General features: G+C 38.5%; 1 protein-coding gene across 2 annotated transcripts in view; it reads right to left on the bottom strand.

The window, feature by feature from the left end:
• Positions 1-19708, bottom strand: part of ALG8 (ALG8 alpha-1,3-glucosyltransferase) — a 29294-nt gene extending 9586 nt beyond the window's left edge. Inside the window, exons 1-8 of one of the 2 annotated variants that reach the window (XM_019811753.3) lie at positions 19542-19708; positions 15799-15877; positions 10715-10908; positions 7665-7774; positions 5880-5947; positions 3494-3620; positions 3133-3236; positions 2315-2435 (exon numbers count right to left, since the gene is read on the bottom strand). In XM_019811753.3, the coding sequence (XP_019667312.1) occupies positions 2315-2435; positions 3133-3236; positions 3494-3620; positions 5880-5947; positions 7665-7774; positions 10715-10908; positions 15799-15877; positions 19542-19636 (898 nt within the window). In that variant the 5' untranslated portion in view covers positions 19637-19708. The remainder of the gene's footprint in view (positions 1-2314; positions 2436-3132; positions 3237-3493; positions 3621-5879; positions 5948-7664; positions 7775-10714; positions 10909-15798; positions 15878-19541) is intronic. The other variant, XM_003992685.5, reaches the window with a different exon arrangement.
• Positions 19709-19985: the final 277 nt, after the last annotated feature.

The raw sequence follows: 19985 nt of genomic DNA, 5'->3' as shown, positions 1-19985 counted from the left end.
TTGTAGTAGACAAGGTCTACTGAAAATCAGTGAAATGTGGGGAGGTGTACACTACCAAATTATTTTGTATTCATTAACCTCTTTCCTTTTCCCTTCAGTCTGATGACTCTCTCTTAAAGCTACCGCCACTGACCAAGACATCTTTTTTTTTTTTTTATATATATTAAATATAATTTGTTGTCAAATTGGTTTCCATACAACACCCAGTGCTCATCCCAACAGGTGCCCTCCTCAATACCCATCACCCACTTTCCTCTCTCCCCCACCCCCCATCAACCCTCAGTTTGTTCCCAGGATTTAAGAGTCTGTTATGGTTTGCCTCCTTCTCTCTCTGTAACTTCCCCCCCCCCTTCCCTCCCCCATGGACTTCCGTTAAATTTCTTAGGATCCACATGAGTGAAAACATGTATCTGTCTTTCTCTGCCTGACTTATTTCACTTAGCATAATACTCTCCAGTTCCATCCACGTTGCTACAAATGGCCAGATTTCATTCTTTCTCATTGCCAAGTAGTATTCCATTGTATATATTAACCACATCTTCTTTATCCATTCATCAGTTGATGGACATTTAGGCTCTTTCCATAATTTGGCTATTGTTGAAAGTGCTGCTATAAACACTGGGGTACAAGTACCCCTATGCATCAGCACTCCTGTATCCCTTGGGTAAATTCCTAGCAGTGCTATTGCTGGGTCATAGGGTAGATCTATTTTTAATTTTTTGAGGAACTGCCACACTGTTGTCCAGAGCGGCTGCACCAGTTTGCATTCCCACCAACAGTGCAAGAGGGTTCCCGTTTCTCCACATTCTTGCCAGCATCTATAGTCTCCTGATTTGTTCATTTTAGCCACTCTGACTGGTGTGAGGTGATATCTCAGTGTGGTTTTGATTTGTATTTCCCTGATGAGGGATGACGTTGAGCATCTTTTCATGTGCATGTTGGCTATCTGGATGTCTTCTTTAGAAAAGTGTCTATTCATGACCAAGACATCTTTGAAGAGGCAGATATATAAGATAATGTACAGCCTAGTTTCCTCACTCGGACAAGGAAAGTGGCCCTTATACCTCATACCATGCTGGTTATTTAAGGTTTTTGAATATAAATGTTAAGAAATTCCTTGTAAGGGTCCTTGGACATCAAGGCTGGATTCACAGTGGGTGAGGGATAATACCAAATTATGATTTCCTTTAAGTACGCACCAAAACAGTGACAGCAGCTACTTGTGCCAAGAGCTTTGTGGCCATTACTTTCAGACCCTTGAGGCACAGAAAGATGTATAACTTGTCCAAAGTCACACAAGTGATAGGTGGTAGAATTAAACTCAGATCTGTCTGGCTACAACGCCCCTGCTACTAACAACCTAGCATTTTTTTATTATTGCATGTTTCTTACAATATAGTGCATTGGTACAGTTACTTACATTATCCTCTTATTATACTCACTAGAAGAATCAAGTGACTTGAAGAATGCCACAGAGCCACTCATTTATGCAGGTGGGCCTCCAACCAAATCATCACTCTAGATCAGGAATTGGCAAATTCTACCTTGAGGGCCAAATCCCCAGCCTGTGACTAATTTTTGCATAGCCCGAAGCTAGGAAGAGTTTTTATATTTTTCAAGGTGGTAAAACAAACAAACAAAAACACCTTATGTGGTCTGCCAAGCCTAAACTATTTACTATCTGGCCCATTTTTTTTCAGACAAAGCTTACTGACCTTTCTCTTGATCCTCCCCATTTCCCATCAAGCTAGGCTATATTCACAAACTACTGTGAGTTATTCTAGAGTGAATTATTTTCAGTAGAACCATCTTAAAATATACATTATTATTATTATTATTATTATTATTATTATTATTTTATCACAACCCAAACTTAAAAGCCTAGCCTAGGTTTCCCATTTCTTCTCATCTCATGCATGACTATCATTTTCCTTACTGATAGAACACCTAGAGTCACAGCTTACACAGTCTTCTTTCCTTATGCACACATTTAAGTTTAAAAGCAGAGTTAACTGCTGAATAACATTTTACTCAAGGCAAAAATTACTTTTTAAAAATGTCTAAATATTGTATTTTTTTTTTCCAAAGCAAAGGATCAACCTCATTGCCACAAATGGTTTTTATAAGGAACACAGCCTGTCTACTACACTGAAACCTTAGTCCCTAGAACTGCTCCCCTGTTTATTCTGAAAGCTGAAACACAAGGCCAGACAACAAACAGTTCAGCCACATTCAAAACACAAAGCAGGATTTTCCATTTCTCAGTATGACTTGTCCAAATCCATCGTCTAAGTAAGAAGGCTGGCTACTATACCGATGATGGAGAGCACTTTGTCCAAAGCATTGTACAAAGCCCAGAAGTTTGGAGCCCAATATGCATGGCAGAGGCCCCTCTTGAAAGGGAAGAGTCGGGACAAGACTTGAGGCAGTTGGTTCTGTAGAAAAGAGATTAAACAGTGACCGATCTTTTCCAAATGCAAAAAGAGAACTAAAGAACCATCTGTGACATAGCGTGTAGAAAGTTCTAGTCCTTGTTCCCTCAAGTAGTTGTGTGATCCTGAGCAGTTCACAGAACCTCCTCTTGTCTAACCTACTCATCTGTTGAGTGGGACAAGATATGCTGAATACCAGTCCAGTACTGCTATGAGATAATTATAATAAGGGAAGAATTTATGAGCTGCAAAGGAGGAGACGCCAGGGTGAGGGATAAAGGGGAAAACGAAAAATATTCATCGAACATCTATAATATTCTAGGCACTTTGAATGTTGTCAGTGAATGACTATGCAACACCATTAGTATTGATTTTGGAGTTACAAATAAATTATCACAAGTAAGCAAATGAGCAAATAAGGAAATCTGCGAACAGTGATCATCAATTCTGTGTGTAAGTGTGTGTGTCTATGTGTGTGAAAGACATATAGTTAAACATGTAAATACACAGATACGTATTTGAATATGAACCAAAATGTCTGAAAGAACACCATTCTGTCTTTGGGGAGTCATACTGGGGAAGAATCAGAAAAAAGTAGATTTGCTTCTTTTATACATTCTTTGTTTTACTATTTTTTTCTAAACAACAGCAGCAACAACAAAAAATATGTATTACTTAATTTAAAAAATAAAAGACTTACCAAGGCTAGGAAGGGACCCAGTGAAAGAGCAGAAACTAAAAAAACAATCAGTCCTAGAGAAATAACACGGACAAAGCTGAAACTGTTCCATCGGATGGATCCATCTACAGAAAAGGAACATTACCATTACCAGGAGCATGGAAAACCATAACTTATACAATGTGCTAAAACCAGAAGTATCCCCTGATAGCACACCAACCTTCATGATGTGACAAGAGCACAGAAAAGTCAGAATGGTCAAGGGTTTATAGGATCAATAAACGAGAGATATCTGCTGTGCCTCATAAAATCCTCTCATGAAGCAAGCTACCAAATCAAGGAAAAAGAAAATAAAGGTTTTGTTATTGTCACTAAAACTTGCCTGGTTTATTTGCAGTGAAACAGTAAGACCGTAGCAGGTATACACCATAAGCCGGGGCTACATAGAGGTAGATGTGCTTGAAGTGTAGAAGAACAGCAAAGAGAAATGCTCCTTCCATATGCCTTTTCTAGGAGATTTAAAAGGGAAATATCACTTTAAAATTCAGGGTAAACTAAATGTAGTAATGTAGTATCCTGGTTGGATCCTGGAACAGAAAAATAACATTAGTGGAAAAACTGGTGAAATCTGAGTGCAACACCAATGTTGATTTTTTAGTCTTTTTTTGTTTTTTAAGTTTTAATTTTAATTCCAGATAGTTAACCATACAGTGTTATGCTGGTTTTAGGTGTACAATAGTGTTTTTTAGTCTTGTTGAAAGAATGAACTATGAAAGTGTCATAGTTATGTAAGATGGTGACATGAGGGGAAAATGGGTGAGGCGCACAGGGACTCTCTGTACTATCTTTGTTAACTTTTCTATAAACCTAGGACTATTTTTAAAAATTAAGTTTATTAAAAAATAAAAAAACCCTGGAGACTGGTTGCATAACAATGTGAATATACTTAAAACAATACTAGCCTGTACACTAAAAAAATGGTTGATAGTTAATTTTATGTGTATTTCAACACAATTTAAAAAATACATATTTTAAAATCTATATCCTGACATGCTTAATGAATGAAATCATCTGGGATATGTTTCAAAATAATCTTGTGTGTGTTTGTGTGTAGATCACTGTGCTATTTTTATTTTCTCTACTTTTGTATATGATTTAAATTTGCTATAATAAAAAGGTTTTAAATTTCAGGCAAATATTCTACATGCAATATAAGGAGAAAACAGGCAAGTGATTCTAGTTAGTTTTTATACTGAGCCTAGTTAATTACTGCAACAAATATTTATTTAATACTAAGCTTGATGCTAAGGTACAGGACACATTATCATAAAAACACACCCCAATGCTCCTTAAAGATCTGAAGCCCAGAGAATTCAATCACCCTCATCCCCTGGACCTGGGGATGAGAGTATTAAAGAATACATATGATGTTATGCTACCAAAGAGCCACCTAAATCTGGTGTTATAGATCAGGTAACATATAGTACTATCAGGCGGAAGGCACCGAGTACAGTACTTGATCCTAACAAACTACCTACAAGAACTAAAGGTATTCTGATTTAAAACAAATAAACAACAACAACAACAAATCCCCAAGTTGACTATAACTAAATAAATCTGAATTCTACCTACCTCACAGGAATTTGGGGATCAAATGAGATAATGTTCCTGTGGTTCAGCAAGGAAGCTGCCAAAGGGGCCATGAAAGGCCAGGTTCCTTCTCTCACTGTCTCATCAGGGTGTGCTCTAGAATAGATGAGTGAGGAATGATCAGGAAAAATAATGGGTTGTTTCCAGATCTCTGATCGCCGCTTTTTCAACTTAAGATTCAGAGAAGGTCTAGCTAAACTTTACTTAACAATCATTCACTGAATGCCAATTATGCTTTAAGTGCTACATGGCTTTTTATGGTTAAAAGACAAAAACTTATCCAGACATTTATAGTTGACAAAGAATTTTAAAGCAGATTATCAAATTTGATCTTTCCAAAGTCCCTGTGAGGTAGGGGGCCCCCATTTTACAAATAAGAATGTAATAAGAGGTACATTTCATTTTATGGATGCAAAAACTGTGGCTGAGGGGGTTAAATGACTTACTTTCGGGTAATGGTTCCCAAACCTGACTGTGAATCAAAATTCCCTATAAATTCCTAAACGCCAGTGCTAAGGATTCTTATCCAGCATACAGAGAGGTGACCCCAAAATATGAACTTCTGATTTCTTCCTCTATAAAGAGGAGGAAAATAATGACAATAATTTCATAGAATAGTTGTGAGGTTTACTCAATAAGATATTATATACAATGTACCTAACCAAAGTAGCCAATGCATTTGTGTGAGCCCTGTCTGAGTTATACAGTTCATTAGGGTCAGTCAGGATTTCAACTCAAATCTTCTGATTCCAAATCCCATACTTTCCATTACACTATGCTATATACTTCTGACGACGAAACCCCACCATCAGTTATTATATTGTAAAAACTGGAGACTTCATTCCTAGGTAAATGATTCCAGCCAAATACAGCAACACAAGTTTATTTCAGGCCTGCCACCCTCCAACAAGTTTCTAGAGTCTATGTGTAAAAGGAAGAAAATTATTGTCAAAAGAGAAGATGGGATTTATGAGAAATATGCAATAAAATTATCTATAGTGCTTGACAATTCAAAACAGTTCATCAAATAAGTCTACCCATCACCAACTTATTGTTGCCTTTCAAAGCTCAAAGTCAGACTTAAGGGCAAAAATCTAATCAGCCTATTTTGTATTTACCTGAAATAATCGTGCAATGGAGAGTAGCATTAATCCAAATAAAAAACCATTGTACTGGAAATGAATATCTGGACTTAGATTAAGGAAAGACAACAGAGGATACCAAATTTAAGTTGAATTGTGCCAGCAGATTGAATATAAAAATGCAAATGCTTTCCTAATAGGTAAACTAAAGACAAAAATATTCCTCCAGTTTGAACTTCTCATAAATGTGTTTTCTATAAACAGAGTCAAACCTTAGACAAACTCTAATTAAAATGTATATAGTGCCTGGGAATGCAAGCTGGTGCAGCCACTCTGGAAAACAGTATGGAGGTTCCTCAAAAAACTAAAAATAGAATTACCCTACGACCCAGCAATTGCACTACTAGGCATTTATCCACGGGATACAGGTGTGCTGTTTTGAAGGGACACTTGCACCCCCATGTTTATGGCAGCACTATCAACAATAGCCAAAGTATGGAAAGAGCCCAAATGTCCATCAATGGATGAATGGATAAAGAAGATGTGGTATATATATACAATGGAGTGTTACTCTTTTCAAAAAGAATGAAATCTTGCTATTTGCAACTACGTGGATGGAACTGGAGGGTATTATGTTAAGTGAAATTAGAGAAAGACAAAAATCGTATGACTTCACTCATATGAGGACTTTAAGAGACAAAGCAGATAAACATAAGGAAACGGAAGCAAAATAATATAAAAACAGGGAGGAGGACAAAACAGAAGAGACTCATAAATATGGAGAACAAACTGAGGGTAATGGGAGGGGTTGTGGGAGGGGGGATGGGCTAAATGGGTAAGGGGCACTAAGGAATCTACTCCTGAAATCATTGTTGCACTATATGCTAACTAATTTGGATGTAAATTTTAAAAAATAAAAAATAAAATAAAATAAAATAAATGTATATAGTGCCAAGGATTATATAGGGGATAAAAAAAATTATGTTTAAGAAGAAAACCAGGAAACATTCCCATGTTTTTTCTATCTTAAAGACCCAGCAGCTACAGGACAGGGAGTTTTCTGGTTTTGTTTTTTAAATTAGGGATGAGAAAGGAAGGGACCTAACAGCTACTGAAGGCCACTGGCATGAAGCACCCCCTCGTTTATAGTATATATACACAATCTTAGTAAGCCTCACAACGAACCTGTGAGGACATCAGAGCTCAGAGCCATTAATCTACACATGGCCTAAAGCTACTGCAATGCCATAGCTTAGAGCTGAGTCCAGGTCAGACTTGAACCAAAGTGCAGGTGTTTTCCTCACACATGGCTACCTTTATGAAAACTGTAAAATATTAGGCTCCTGTCGTTAAGAGTTTAGTTTCATTCATATCTTCTGGATTTAAGAACTTTGCCTGTTAATATGTGGTAATCTAAGGTGGTAGAAGAGCATGAAGGTCTGCCTGGTCCCATATGTAACACTGAGACAGGCCCTTACCTAGAAAAGGTATTTAGAATAATGTGTTCTAAAACTATGTAAGATATATGTATCTGATGAATCTAAAGACAGTTAACAAATCCCAGAATATTGCTTTACTGATGGTTTAACTGGTTCTTGAATATCACCACTAGCTTTTCAGAAACAAAGTGCTCTAAAAATCAGTGTCTGGTACAGTTGGGAGAACCCATAGAAACCACAGTTTTGGGAACCCACGGACCCACCCCACACCCATTCTCAAAAGCAGCTCACATTTCAGAATTACCACCGAAGAAATAATTAATCTCATACTTAGTATATATCAGAGTAAGTAAGGGAATAGTGCAGAAAATGTCAAGGATACGGTCCACGATTAACAACCCGAAGTTCCACAGCAGTAACACTGATAGAATAAACTTTGGCTTCTCTGTAAGTTCTTTACCTGCTTTTTTCCCATCAATGCATTTACAGCACCTACAGTGGAACACCAGGAAGGAAGCAGAAAGATCTTTTATCTTCATTAGAACATCACCATACCACTACAGAGTACACTCTGATACACTCAGACATATTTTATTAGCTATTCCTGATAAACTGTCCATGCTGTTCTTGACTGCTTAAAAAGGTGACAGCAGAAACAAAGACCTCAGGGTCAGTTCCATGTCTCTTTTTCAGCTCTGCTGATTTGAAACAGTCCTCATTTAGTAAAATGAAAAATAAACAAACAGCCACCATAAACTCAAAGGGAAGGATTTTGAAAGTTGAGAGTGCACACACTATTTAGTCCTGAAATGTAAAAAATGCAGACCATACCTGAAACTAATATAACAGTGTAACATTGTATATCAACTATAATAAAAAAATGCAGACCAGAATAATATGGTACTCTAAATTATATATCATAGCAGCCAAATTAAAAATAGAGCCACGAGGAGCACCTGGATGGCTCAGTTGGTTAAGCGTCCGACTCTTGATTTTGGCTCAAGTCATGGTTTGTGGGTTCGAGCCCTGCATTGGGCTATGCCCTGACAGCACAGAGCCTGCTTGGGATTTAATCCCTCCCTCTCTCTCTACTGCTCCCCTACTTACTCTCTCTCTCTCAAAAATAAATAAATAAACATTTGAAAAAAAGTAGAATGGGGTGCCTCAGTGGCTCAGTTGATTAAGCTCCAACTTTGGCTCAGGTCATGATCTCACGGTTCGTGAGTTTGAGCCCCATGTTGGTCTCTGTGCTGACAGCTCAGAGCCTGTAGACTGCTTCAGATTCTATGTCTCCCTATCTCTCTGACCCTCCCCTGCTCATGCTCTGTTTCTCTCTCTCAAAAGTGAACATTAAAAATAAATAAATAAATCCTATCAGATCTAACATCCCCTTAAAAAAAAAAATAGAGCCACGAACTCATAGCTCCTGATTGTCCAAATAATTTTAAAAACATTTATTAAAAATGTGTATCATTGGGGCGCCTGGGTGGCGCAGTCGGTTAAGTGTCCGACTTCAGCCAGGTCACGATCTCGCGGTCCATGAGTTCGAGCCCCGCGTCGGGCTCTGGGCTGATGGCTCAGAGCCTGGAGCCTGTTTCTGATTCTGTGTCTCCCTCTCTCTCTGCCCCTCCCCCGTTCATGCTCTGTCTCTCTCTGTCCCAAAAATAAATAAACGTTGAAAAAAAATTTTTTTTTAAAATGTGTATCATTTAAAGGTCAAGATCTATTATTAAATGACAATAGCAAATGAAAAAAATTATGATCCTATTTTTATTTTATAAAAATTATATTCAGACATAGAAGAGAGAATGAAATAATATATAGCAAAATGGTGATGGTGATAGCTGTAAGTGGAGGAGTATGGGTCACTTCTACTTTGTGTACATGTGTGGTTTTCTCTTTTCCAAAATTTTGACAACGATGTATAATCCCAAAAAAGGATTTTAAAAAATACGTCTGAGTATCGGCAAATCGCAAAAACAGAAATCTAAGCCCCCAAAAAGAAACAGACAATAAAGATGCAATTAAAGAGGGGTTAGCAAAAGGTGTTCTGCTTTTCCTCCATGGAGCCCATTTCCTCAACAGAGACAGTAACCTTACAGGGTAATTGAGAAAATTAAGTAAGTTACTGTCTATACTTTGTGCCTGGTTCTGGGAACTGGGACATAGATCTCAACAATTTATATCTTATTTACCTGCTCCTTCTACACTGTAGGTAGAAATGAATTCTATTCCCTCTTCCTTCTGCTTATATGCCTTCTCTAGGAACTTCAATTCAACCATTTTGAGTTTAAAGGAGTACATCACAACTCACCTTCCGTTCCAACTCTTGCTAGGTCGTAAACAGACTGAATGTTAAGGTGTCAAGTGGGAACTACTCCTTGAGAATGAGCAGGGGTTAAAACATTGCCAAGGGACTCTTGCCTAGATGGGGCAGGGGTTCAGTGTAGAGGGCCTCACAAATAGAAATGATCCATTTGTGACAAGGGTCATGAAGGGACACAGTTGGTGGTCTGTCACATCATACCAGCAGGCTTAATAAAGTATTGGGACAGAATAGGAACCAACATTAACCGAGAACTTACTACTTATAAGTCACTGTGCAAGACATTGTATATATGTCTATTCAACTAAAATTAATTTATAAGTAAAAGATGCAAAGCATAAAAATAGAAAATATAAACATAACTTAAAATTAGTGAAGAGTCTAAGGCGCCTGGGTGGCTCAGTTGGTTAAGTGTCAGACTTCAGCTCCGGTCATGATCTCATAGCTCATGTACTGAGAGTTCAGAGCCTGGAGTCTGCTTCAGATTCTGTCTCCCTCTCTCTCTGCCCCTCCCCCCTGCCTGTGCTCTGTTTCTCTAAAATGAATAAACGTTAAAAAAAATTTTTTTTAAGTTAGTGAAGAGTCTTCATGAAGGAAAGAGTCCAGAAACAACAACTAAAAGCACTCAGTAAGGTTTCCTGAGTTTACTAGAATGGACACTCCATTGGGTGGTCAGCACAATGAATATGTGTACATGAGCGTGTGTGCTGTATGTATGTGTGTGTATCCTAAAGAATAGGGTAGGTCACAGAAACCTCTGGGGGCCGGTTACAAGAAAGGAAAGAAAAGCATATGGAGCCATTCTGAGCAGGAGAAATGGTCGTGGAACTCTACGTGAGACTACTCCTCAGAACACTCACAATCTCTCGTTCTGCCTCTGCCTTGTAATCCCACCTCATTCCCCATTGTCTTCCACAAGATATAGCTAGACTACCTACTGTAATTACTCACTGTACAGTTTAAAACACAGTAACAGAGTTCAGAACTATTCTAGAATTTGCTATCATGTGAGCTTTGTTTCTCTCAAATGAAGAAACAGTTAATACTACTTAATATTGTATTATGTCCTCAACACCTTCCACACAAAATGACATTCTCAGACTTACTCGTGGACAGCATACACAAAGAGTGCATCTGTAAAGATGACAGAAAATCTCTGGAAAAGTAAGGTTCTCGAGCTGGAATAGTTCAGATTACGGACATTCAGCATCTCTTGATCAAAATATTTGGCAACATGTGACAGGGCATACTCAAACCACGCAAAAAAAGGCGGATAATCCAAGGTCCATTCTGAAGTTGCCTGTAAAAATAAAAAAATAGAACATATCCTAAATAACTGAATAAACAAAGTGGGTGTAAAGACTGAAAATCCTCACTCTCTAGTCTTTAAAAAAGCACATGAAATAAAACCGCATTCAAAATATGACCTGGGGTGCCTGGCTGGCTCAGTTGGAAGAGTGTGCGACTCTTGATTTTGGGATTGTGAGTTCAAGTCCCACAATGAGTACAGAGATTAAAAAAAAAAAAAAAAAAAAAAACAACTTTAAATAAATGATTAAATTATAGAGTAATTTCTATGTAAGACTGAGCAGACCACCAAAACCTGGTTCCTAAGTTATTTAATAATGGTCTTCAATTTTCCTTAAATAGAATTAACTATATTTCAAAGAAAATTAATGAAACTTGCAATAATAACCTTGGTTCTGACATGGTGCTACTCATCTAAATATAAAAAGGGAGCTATGGTATAACAAATGATTCACTAGCTTGGGTTCAAGTTCTGTCTCAGAGACTCAACTTCTCTATTCGTAAAATGAGGTATTGTGAGGGTTAATTGATATAATACAAATGAAACACAGTTATAAATGACAAAAGATAACACAAATGCTATTTATCTTTTGTTCTTATAGGTTATCAGATACTGAGATTAAGAGAACAAAAGTCACTCCTTGCCATTTCTGTATTCTGAACCTTTAGTAAGTGCCTGATATATTAAGTATGAAAAAATCATTAGCTAAATAAATAAGCAATCACTAATGAGTAAATGAAAATACAGATCATATGAAATAGTATATAAAATATATAACTTCAGGATATTATGTTTTGTTAGATTACTCTAAGTCTCCATTTCCTCACCCAAACAACAGGGATGTACCTACCTCATTACTGCATTAAATTTTACATACGCATTTCAAATACTATTTACATAGTATTGCGCCAGAAACAAAGTGTCCGCAAATATTATTTATCATTTAAAAAATTATCGCTATCACCACAGGATGTCCCTAAAACTAAACTCAGACCTTGCACCTCTAAGAGCTCAGATGGTAATAATAATCTCCCTACTCTGTATTTGTTGCTCTTTTCAATGGGAAATTCCTCTCCTTCTGGAATTGCACTGAAGGTTCACTGGGTACTAACTGGGTGCTCATAGGGACTACTATTTAGGGTCGCTCTGTGGCATCAAATGAGGTGAGAGAGACTCTGACAAACTACTTGTTAGCTCTTTGTTCATGATAAGGCTAAATGACAACTTTGGGTCCAGATAAGAAGTAGCTTGTTTCCTCCCCCTGCAGGTACCAACATGTAGAAAGCCTCAGATCTGAGGCAAACCCAGAGGACTGTATGTCTTAAGCACTCAGGCTATGAACCCACCCATTAAATTCTCTATGAAAAGTTCCTTCCCTAATCCCAAGTTTCCAATGGGGAGTGTAAACAAGATGAGCTATTAAATTGGAGAAAGAAAAGTTAGAAATTCTATTTTTTAATTTCACCCTGTTTAATGTCTACTTTTAATAGTATATTAATAAGGCAGTACTTTTGTAATTTATAAATAAACTCACATGGAGTAGTAAATGATCAAAATGTTTTCTTGCGGGGTATCTGGGTGGCTCAGTAGGTTAAGCGTCCAGCTCTTGATTTCAGCTCAGGTCGTGATCTCACGGTTTGTGAGTTGGAGACCTGCATCGGGCTCTGCATAGTGCAGAAGCTACTTGGGATTCTCTCTCTCTCCCTCTCCCTCTGCCCCTCCCTGTATGTGCTCGGTCTCTCAAAATAAATAAACTTAAAAAGATTTTTTTAATGTTTTCTTGCTAGGGTATAGATATTTAAGAAACAAATTTAGAAATTACTGCTCCATATAATTCCAGGAAAGTCAACATCAACTTAAACTTTAACATCTGCAGTTCCCAGCTACAGTTTCTATGTCAGAGTTCACTCTACCCTGAAAGAGCCATTTACTCTACAGAAGCGTAAAAGGTTTTGTCCTACTTTACCTTATTTGGAACATTTATTACTTTAAATAAAATGGGGACTAGGAAAAGCATTGAAAAAAACTGGGAGGGACAGGTGCTGCCTGGGAGATGGCCATTTTTCCAAAATAAAATGTCCCTGTCGTTTCTTTGCTATTCCCAATTCCATACCACTCAGAGGCTTTCTACATGCTGCTCCTATTCCCCACACAAAGACTTTCCAAATCTAGCTGAGAAGGTCTCTGGACCTCAAGGATTTCCATCTGGGCCATTCTCTTACCTCAACAGTTTTTGGGAAGCCAGTTAGGCTATTAGCTATCATTTCCTCCCAAGTAAACAGTTCCATCACTTAACTAATATTTGGCAGAAGTGGAACTAAAATCTGGGGCTTCTGACTCCAAATCCATTAGCTCAGTAAGCTAGTACAACAGAGCTGTAGAGAGCAAGATGGAGTCACTCATGTCAAGCAGTGACTCATGTCAAGTAGTGTGGTAAGCAGCCAAGGGCGTTGCAACTAAGACCATATATCATGAAACCAGAACATGCTGACAACTCCCAGAACTGATAACCAGCAGAACCAGAAGAAGCCTGCAAAGACCCACTGACCCTTTCACTGTAGTCAACGTCTGGAGCGTCTGACAGTTTGCTGCAAAAGTCCTCCCTTTTTAAAGGAGCTTAATCAGTCTTGGGTCTTTGCAGGCTTCTTCTGGTTCTGCTGGTTATCAGTTCTAGGAGTTGTCAGCCTGTGCTGGTTTCATGATATCTGGTCTTAGGTGCAACGCCCTTGGCTGCTTACCACACTGCTTAATATGAGCAACTCTATCTTGCTCTCAAGAAGAGCTATTTCTTCAGATATAGAAACATCTAACTTCACGGCGCCCGCGTGGCTCAGTTGGTTAATCATCTGACTCTTGATTTCAACTCCGGTCATGATCTTAGGGTTTGAGAGTTTGAGACCCATGTTGGGCTCTTCACTGATGGCACTGGAGCCTGCTTGGAATTCTCTTTCCTTCTCTCTGCCCCTCTCCCACTCACGTGTGTGCATGCGCATGCTCTCTATCTCTCAAAATAAACCAATAAACTTTAAAGAAAAAAAAAGAAATATCCAACTTCTTCATATGAAGATTCAAAACAACTGTGTTCATTCCACAAGTATTTACTGTGGGTCTCTTTGGTGTCTTTCCCAACCAGTCGACCAATCAATTTAAGCTGAAGCCAGAGCAGAAAGGTAGGTTTGAAGTCACAGTTAGGTAGTCCACTGCTCACATGTTCACTCTCCTTACCATGTCAGAGAGACCCTTCCAGACCTGACCTCATGTGCCTCTCTAGCCTTATCCCCTACTGTGAGGTTCTTGTCTCATATAGTCAAGCCTTGCCCACAACTGAGTTTTGCTCCTTATTGGCTCTTGTGGTTATTTTTGAGCAGAGCAGGAAGAACAAAGAAGTATACCATTACAAGAATACTTTTTTTTTCCCTTTAGTAAGCTCTATGTCCAATGTGGGGCTTGAACTCACAACCCTGAAATCAAGAGCTGCATGATCTACTGACGGAGCCAGCCAGGTACCACAAGAGTATCTTTTATATAAGACTCTTTTATCTAAAATAAATTGATAAAGAAGACAGCTTTGGCCTAAATAGTGTTCTAGGAATCCTAACTTAACAGACAGTGGTGAAGGTTCTAGGAACAAATGAGAGAACATCCAGAAAGAGTTACAGAACTGAAATTCTGTACCACAAAGAGAACCCTAGAGTACCAGCTGTTTAAAGGGTGTACAGATGAGGAAAAGTTAACAAAGGAGACAAGGAAGGAATGGTCAGAGAGAAAGAGAAGACAGGGGGCTGCCTTCTTATTTACAGTCTAAGGGTCATGATATGAATAATGCTAATTCTTAATAACTCTTAATGTTTACTGAGCACTTCTGTTCCAAGCACTGTGCTAAGTGTTATAAGCATCATATTCATTTCACTCTAATACTTATTATCATTTAATAGTTAGGGATGTTGAGGCTTTGAGAGGTCAAGCAGTTTGCCCACAGTCACTCAGCATGGGTGTTAGCTGGCAGAACTGAAAGTCACAGAGAGGTGGTCTGGAATCACAGCCCCAAACTCTTGACTGCTAGGCCACACAAAATGTCTTCTAATGGATATGTATACATGCAAACTGAACTATCTTATACTAAAGCAATTACTTAAAGATCCTTAGCATTCCTATCAAATACTTATAATGTTATTATGTGAGAAGAACTCGGTCCCTTAGGTCAATTGTTCTTAAGCTTTTTTGGTACAAAGGACTATTCTGATCTGACAACAAACAAACAAACAAACCCAAAAAGCAACAATGAATTAAGAGAAAACTTTGCAGATTGTCTTAAAAAAACCTCCCTGCAGCAGAGTGCTATTTTTGATCAAGACACTTCTGAAATATCATATGCAACTTAGTAATTCATACCAGAAATAAAAATACATAGTTTTCAAAAATAATAGGAGAGAATGGTTTGTATATTATCAGAAACCTATATATCACATTTGATTATTTCTTTTTTCATAAATAGTGGGGATTGGCAGGATCTTAGAAATAATTCATTCCTAATCTTTATGTGCCAGATGAGAAACTAAGGCTCAGAGAAATGAAATATATTTTCTATGTTGTGACAGAGCCAGGCCTGGAATCTAATTATTCCTCTTTCCCAGTCCCAAATTCTTTCAAAAGGGGTGCAGCAAATATTATAATTTCTAATTTATTGTTTGGGAAACTCATTTTGAAGTACAGGGATTCCCTAATAGTGCCAGAGGACAGAACTGAGGAAAAAGTACAATTTTTATAAAGATTAATTAGAGCTATAATCACATGGAAAACTTCTGATATCAGTAAGACTTATATGATTTCACACATCACTGTAAAAGACAATCCACCAAAAAAGTGAAAATTTAAACTTACCTCATAATACCACTGTGATACTGGCAAACTGTGAGTGATAGCAAGCCAGTTTCGGTGTACTTCAAAATCTGTGGAATGGCTATTCAAAGTAATCAGATGAGTAAAATGAGATTTTGTTACATTTATCTATTTCACATTTCTAAAATTATGCTTTTAAATGGACTAACACTCCTATACAGCCACAGTTCATGATCCTCTAAAAACACAAACAGGCATTACATAATCCTGAGACACCTCACTTATCTGAAGGTCAGACCTCCTTCTGGAAAGGTTGGGGATCTACAAGTAAGTGAAAAGGTTCTTGGAGTTATCTAAAGGGCTGGGCAAAATCCCATACTCTTTCTTAAGGGAGGTCCTCTGGCTATTGCTCAGAGGTCACTTACTCTTGTTCACAAAGAATTCTAACAATATTCATTATCTGGAAAATGCTTCACACACCAGCTAGAACTTCAAGGATGAGTAGGAGTTCATCAGATGGAGAAGGTGAGAAAAGGCCCCTGCCCTGCCTTTCCCATGTCTCTTAATTCCTCACTATGTGTAAATATAGTCAAGAATCTCTCCTGCAGGGAAAGAAACATTTTCTCTTCTACCCTTCCAAGTTCTGTAGCTGGTCTAAGAATTAAACTGACATAAGACAAATTTAACAGGAGAAAAAAAAAGCGCCAATTTTAATAATATATGTATATATGGGAGCCTGAAAAGAGATGAGAAAGACATGAGGCTTAAACAGTGGCCAAATGATTAAGGCTTATATACCACTCTGAACTAAGGACAGGGATAGGAGCCTGGGGCCTCAAATGGGGAGAAGGAATTCAAGTGAGAAGATGTTTGGTGCACAAAGGTCACCCTGCCAGCAGATAAGTCTCTCAGGTGGAAAAGTGATCTCTGGTAACAGCTCTCTTTCTGGTACAGGCCCCCTTTCTCACATAAATTTTCCTTATAAAAAGGAAAAACTTACAAATCTTATTAAAAGGGTAACTTCTACTGTTTTCAGAGCTTCTCCTGTATCTGCAGTTTCTCCAAATAATCAGCCCCAAATAATCCTTATGGCAAAGAGACATATTTTGGGGTGGCATATTCTGTGCCTTTCTCCCCTCTTTAGAATAATTTTCTTTTCCCATTTGTCTACTGCAGTATTTCCCTTCCATGTCTTGAACAGCACCTGATATACAGACGGGCTCAACACATTCCTGTGGAGTTAACCACTCATCATCAAAGTCAACGAGTTCCACAGCAAAACCCGATTAACACTTTCCAATGTTTTATACAACCTTTCCAGTGTCAGCTATCTCCCGAGTTTCCTAGCTAACTTTCATGGCTTTCCATTCCAATATTCATCAGGTAAACGCTGATGATCCCCTATGTTCAGTTCTTGGTCCTCTTTTTATGCAACTTATTCTACTCTGGACAATCTTATTCATTCTTATTGCTTCCATTATTAACAGTACAATGATGACTTCCAAACCACAGTACAAGCTTGATCTCTTTCCTGAGTTCTAGAGATAGGTATCTCCAAATTCCTGCTGACAATGTCCCCTTAATTTCCTATGGATTCCTCAAAATCACAATTCAAAATTGATCTAGCATTTTAATTTCTAAGTATATTCAGTAGTCAACAGAAATACATTTACATATGTTTATCAAAAGACATGTATTGGGTGTGGTCTTCAGGCCTCCAATTACATGTCAATTCCTGACACTTTCCTTGACACCCAATCTAAGTAAGTCTCCCTAGTTAGTCCCTTTATAGAATCCCATTCTTTTCCCTTATAACACTTTTTTTTAATGGATTCATCTGTTTAATATAGAGATATAACACTGTGTCAATACTAGGCACCATAAAATGTAAACACAATTACTGTCATAAACCTGGAAAGAACCTTTAAGGATTCAAAGTGGCTTTGTTTAGTTACCATTTGCATATAGTGCAGAGAAAGGTCTCCATGTTATTAGCAGTATGTACACAAGAGGTCCAAATTATGAGACAGATAAAAAAGTTGTGTTCTTTAAATATTGTTAAACTAAGTTTTGTAGTAACAGCCAGGTTTATCTTCCTTTCACTAACCATGTTCCCTGTTCAGCACATCATAACAAGAGCATAGTGAAGTGAATGACGAAATAAAAGAATTTTGATACACTTGCACACAACACATTCTATTTATATGATTAAACATTTGATCATACAGTACTTTCCTACAGGATTACTGGCTAATTTTCTTCATAACACTTAACACAAGTGTAGTTGTGTAATTACATATTTACTTTGATTTGTTGCTGGAACTGTTATAGGATTAGTGATCATATCCATTTTGTCCTCCCCTGTAGTACCTAGCCCAGTACATGGTATACAAAAAGCACTTAACAGTTTGTTCACTATATTTACATCTATCCTGTAATACCGTAATGCTGTAGTCCTTCCCTCTCACATCCCAGGGTTTTGCAGTTGAGAAGCAGAACATTAACTACAACTATATATGCTCTTAATCCTGGACTAAGAGGAGTATTGAAAGTAACAACCCTGAAGTAACTAAAGCAAGAAACATTACTTTATATACACAGATCTACAGTTAAAAAAAAAATAATTCCCTTTCACTCCAATTTGAAAGGTATTTCTTCATTTTAGAAAGATTTTTTTTCCAATTTGCTTTTAAAATGGAGATATGTTCCTTATTTATTTTCAGTTGCACAGAAAGTTCAACTGACCAACTCCTTTTTCTAAGTCCCTGCAAGTCATTTTGCTAAACCTACACACATTTCATTGCTTATATAATTACATAGACACATCAGTATAAATGCACACTCTATCCATACAGTTCTTCCATACCCAGCAGGATATCACCAAGAACTTGAACCAAATGATACCAGTAAACCAAAACCTAAACTGGGAAGGGGTGGGGAGACCTGGAAGGAAGGGAGAAAAGGAATGAAAGGATAAATGATGGGATAAGAGTTAGGAAGGATGAACAGATGGTGGAAGCTAATATTGAGTACCCACAGTATACATATTACTTGGTGGATACTTCCTAACTGGTTTCCATGCTTTCAGCCTTGCCCCTCTATTTTTCAAATAGCAATCTAATCCTGTGTGATCTGGCCACTGTCCACCTCATCCTGTGCCATTCTCCTCCTCCCATCATGCTCTTCAGCAACAAGGGTCACTTTCTGTTCCCAGAATGCTCTTGAGGTTTTTTTCCTACCACAGGGCATTTACACTTATTCTCTCCTGTGCTTGAACTGATTTTTACATGGCTTATTCTCTTTCATACTTCAAATTTTAACTCAAACATCACCTCCTAAAAGAAGGGTAAAGCCTTGACCTGTAGTCAATTTCTTGTATACATCCTATCACAATCTGAAACATTCGTTTTTGTCTGCCCCCACTAATCTATTGAGGGCAAGAATCGGAAATGTCTTTCTCACCACTGGATCTCTAGTGCCTAGCCCAGCAGACAACTGTTAAATACAGCTGAACGAATGGTGGAGGTGAGTGTTCTTAATCTGCATATTAAGGATGAAGACCCAAGGCTTAAAAACATTTAAGTCAGTCAGCGCCAAGCCTGAACCCAGCCATCCAGGGCTATGATCTAGTTCTCAGGTCAAGTAACAATCAATCGGCGGAGCGGGCAGCTTAGCAACAGCATAGCGGAGCCTACATGAGCGTTCAAGTTCCCTTTCCTCCTCCCACCCACGGGCATCCTCGCTTCTCTCTCCCGCTTTGACCAACCGTGGTGCGGGTCCCTTACTATGTGGGGATGAGAAGGCATTTGAGGAGAGTCACCCCGAGCGCCAAAGCCGAAAACCAATTGCCACCACCCATCGCAATTCCGAGAGCGGCCATTACTGTAGCGCCCGGCGCTTTCAACCAACTGGATCCACATCCGGGCTCCCGCGCATGCGGGAAAGGCCGTCTGAGGCGGTGCCTAGGCCGCTGCGCGCATGCGCTCAGCCAGTCCGGCTGTGGGACTCTAGTGCTGTGTCATTTAAACCTCCCGCTAACTGTTCTTTCACCGCCCCGTCTCACTCCAGGGCTCGGCAGGGCGTGACAGTGTCTGCGCGGATTTCTTACGGCGACAAGTTAAGTTGGCGACAAGTTTAAGTTTCGTTAGCTGCTTCATACTTATCTTTAAATAGTTGCTGGGTGTCTGCTCTGGCGTTTCCTGCATTTTGCCTGGCAAAACCCGGCGTTG

Source organism: Felis catus, chromosome D1 (assembly GCF_018350175.1).
Source record: "Felis catus isolate Fca126 chromosome D1, F.catus_Fca126_mat1.0, whole genome shotgun sequence".
Taxonomy (NCBI): Eukaryota; Metazoa; Chordata; class Mammalia; order Carnivora; family Felidae; genus Felis; species Felis catus.
Note: the sequence above shows the minus strand (reverse complement) of the source record. Positions and strands in the feature narration are given on the sequence as shown.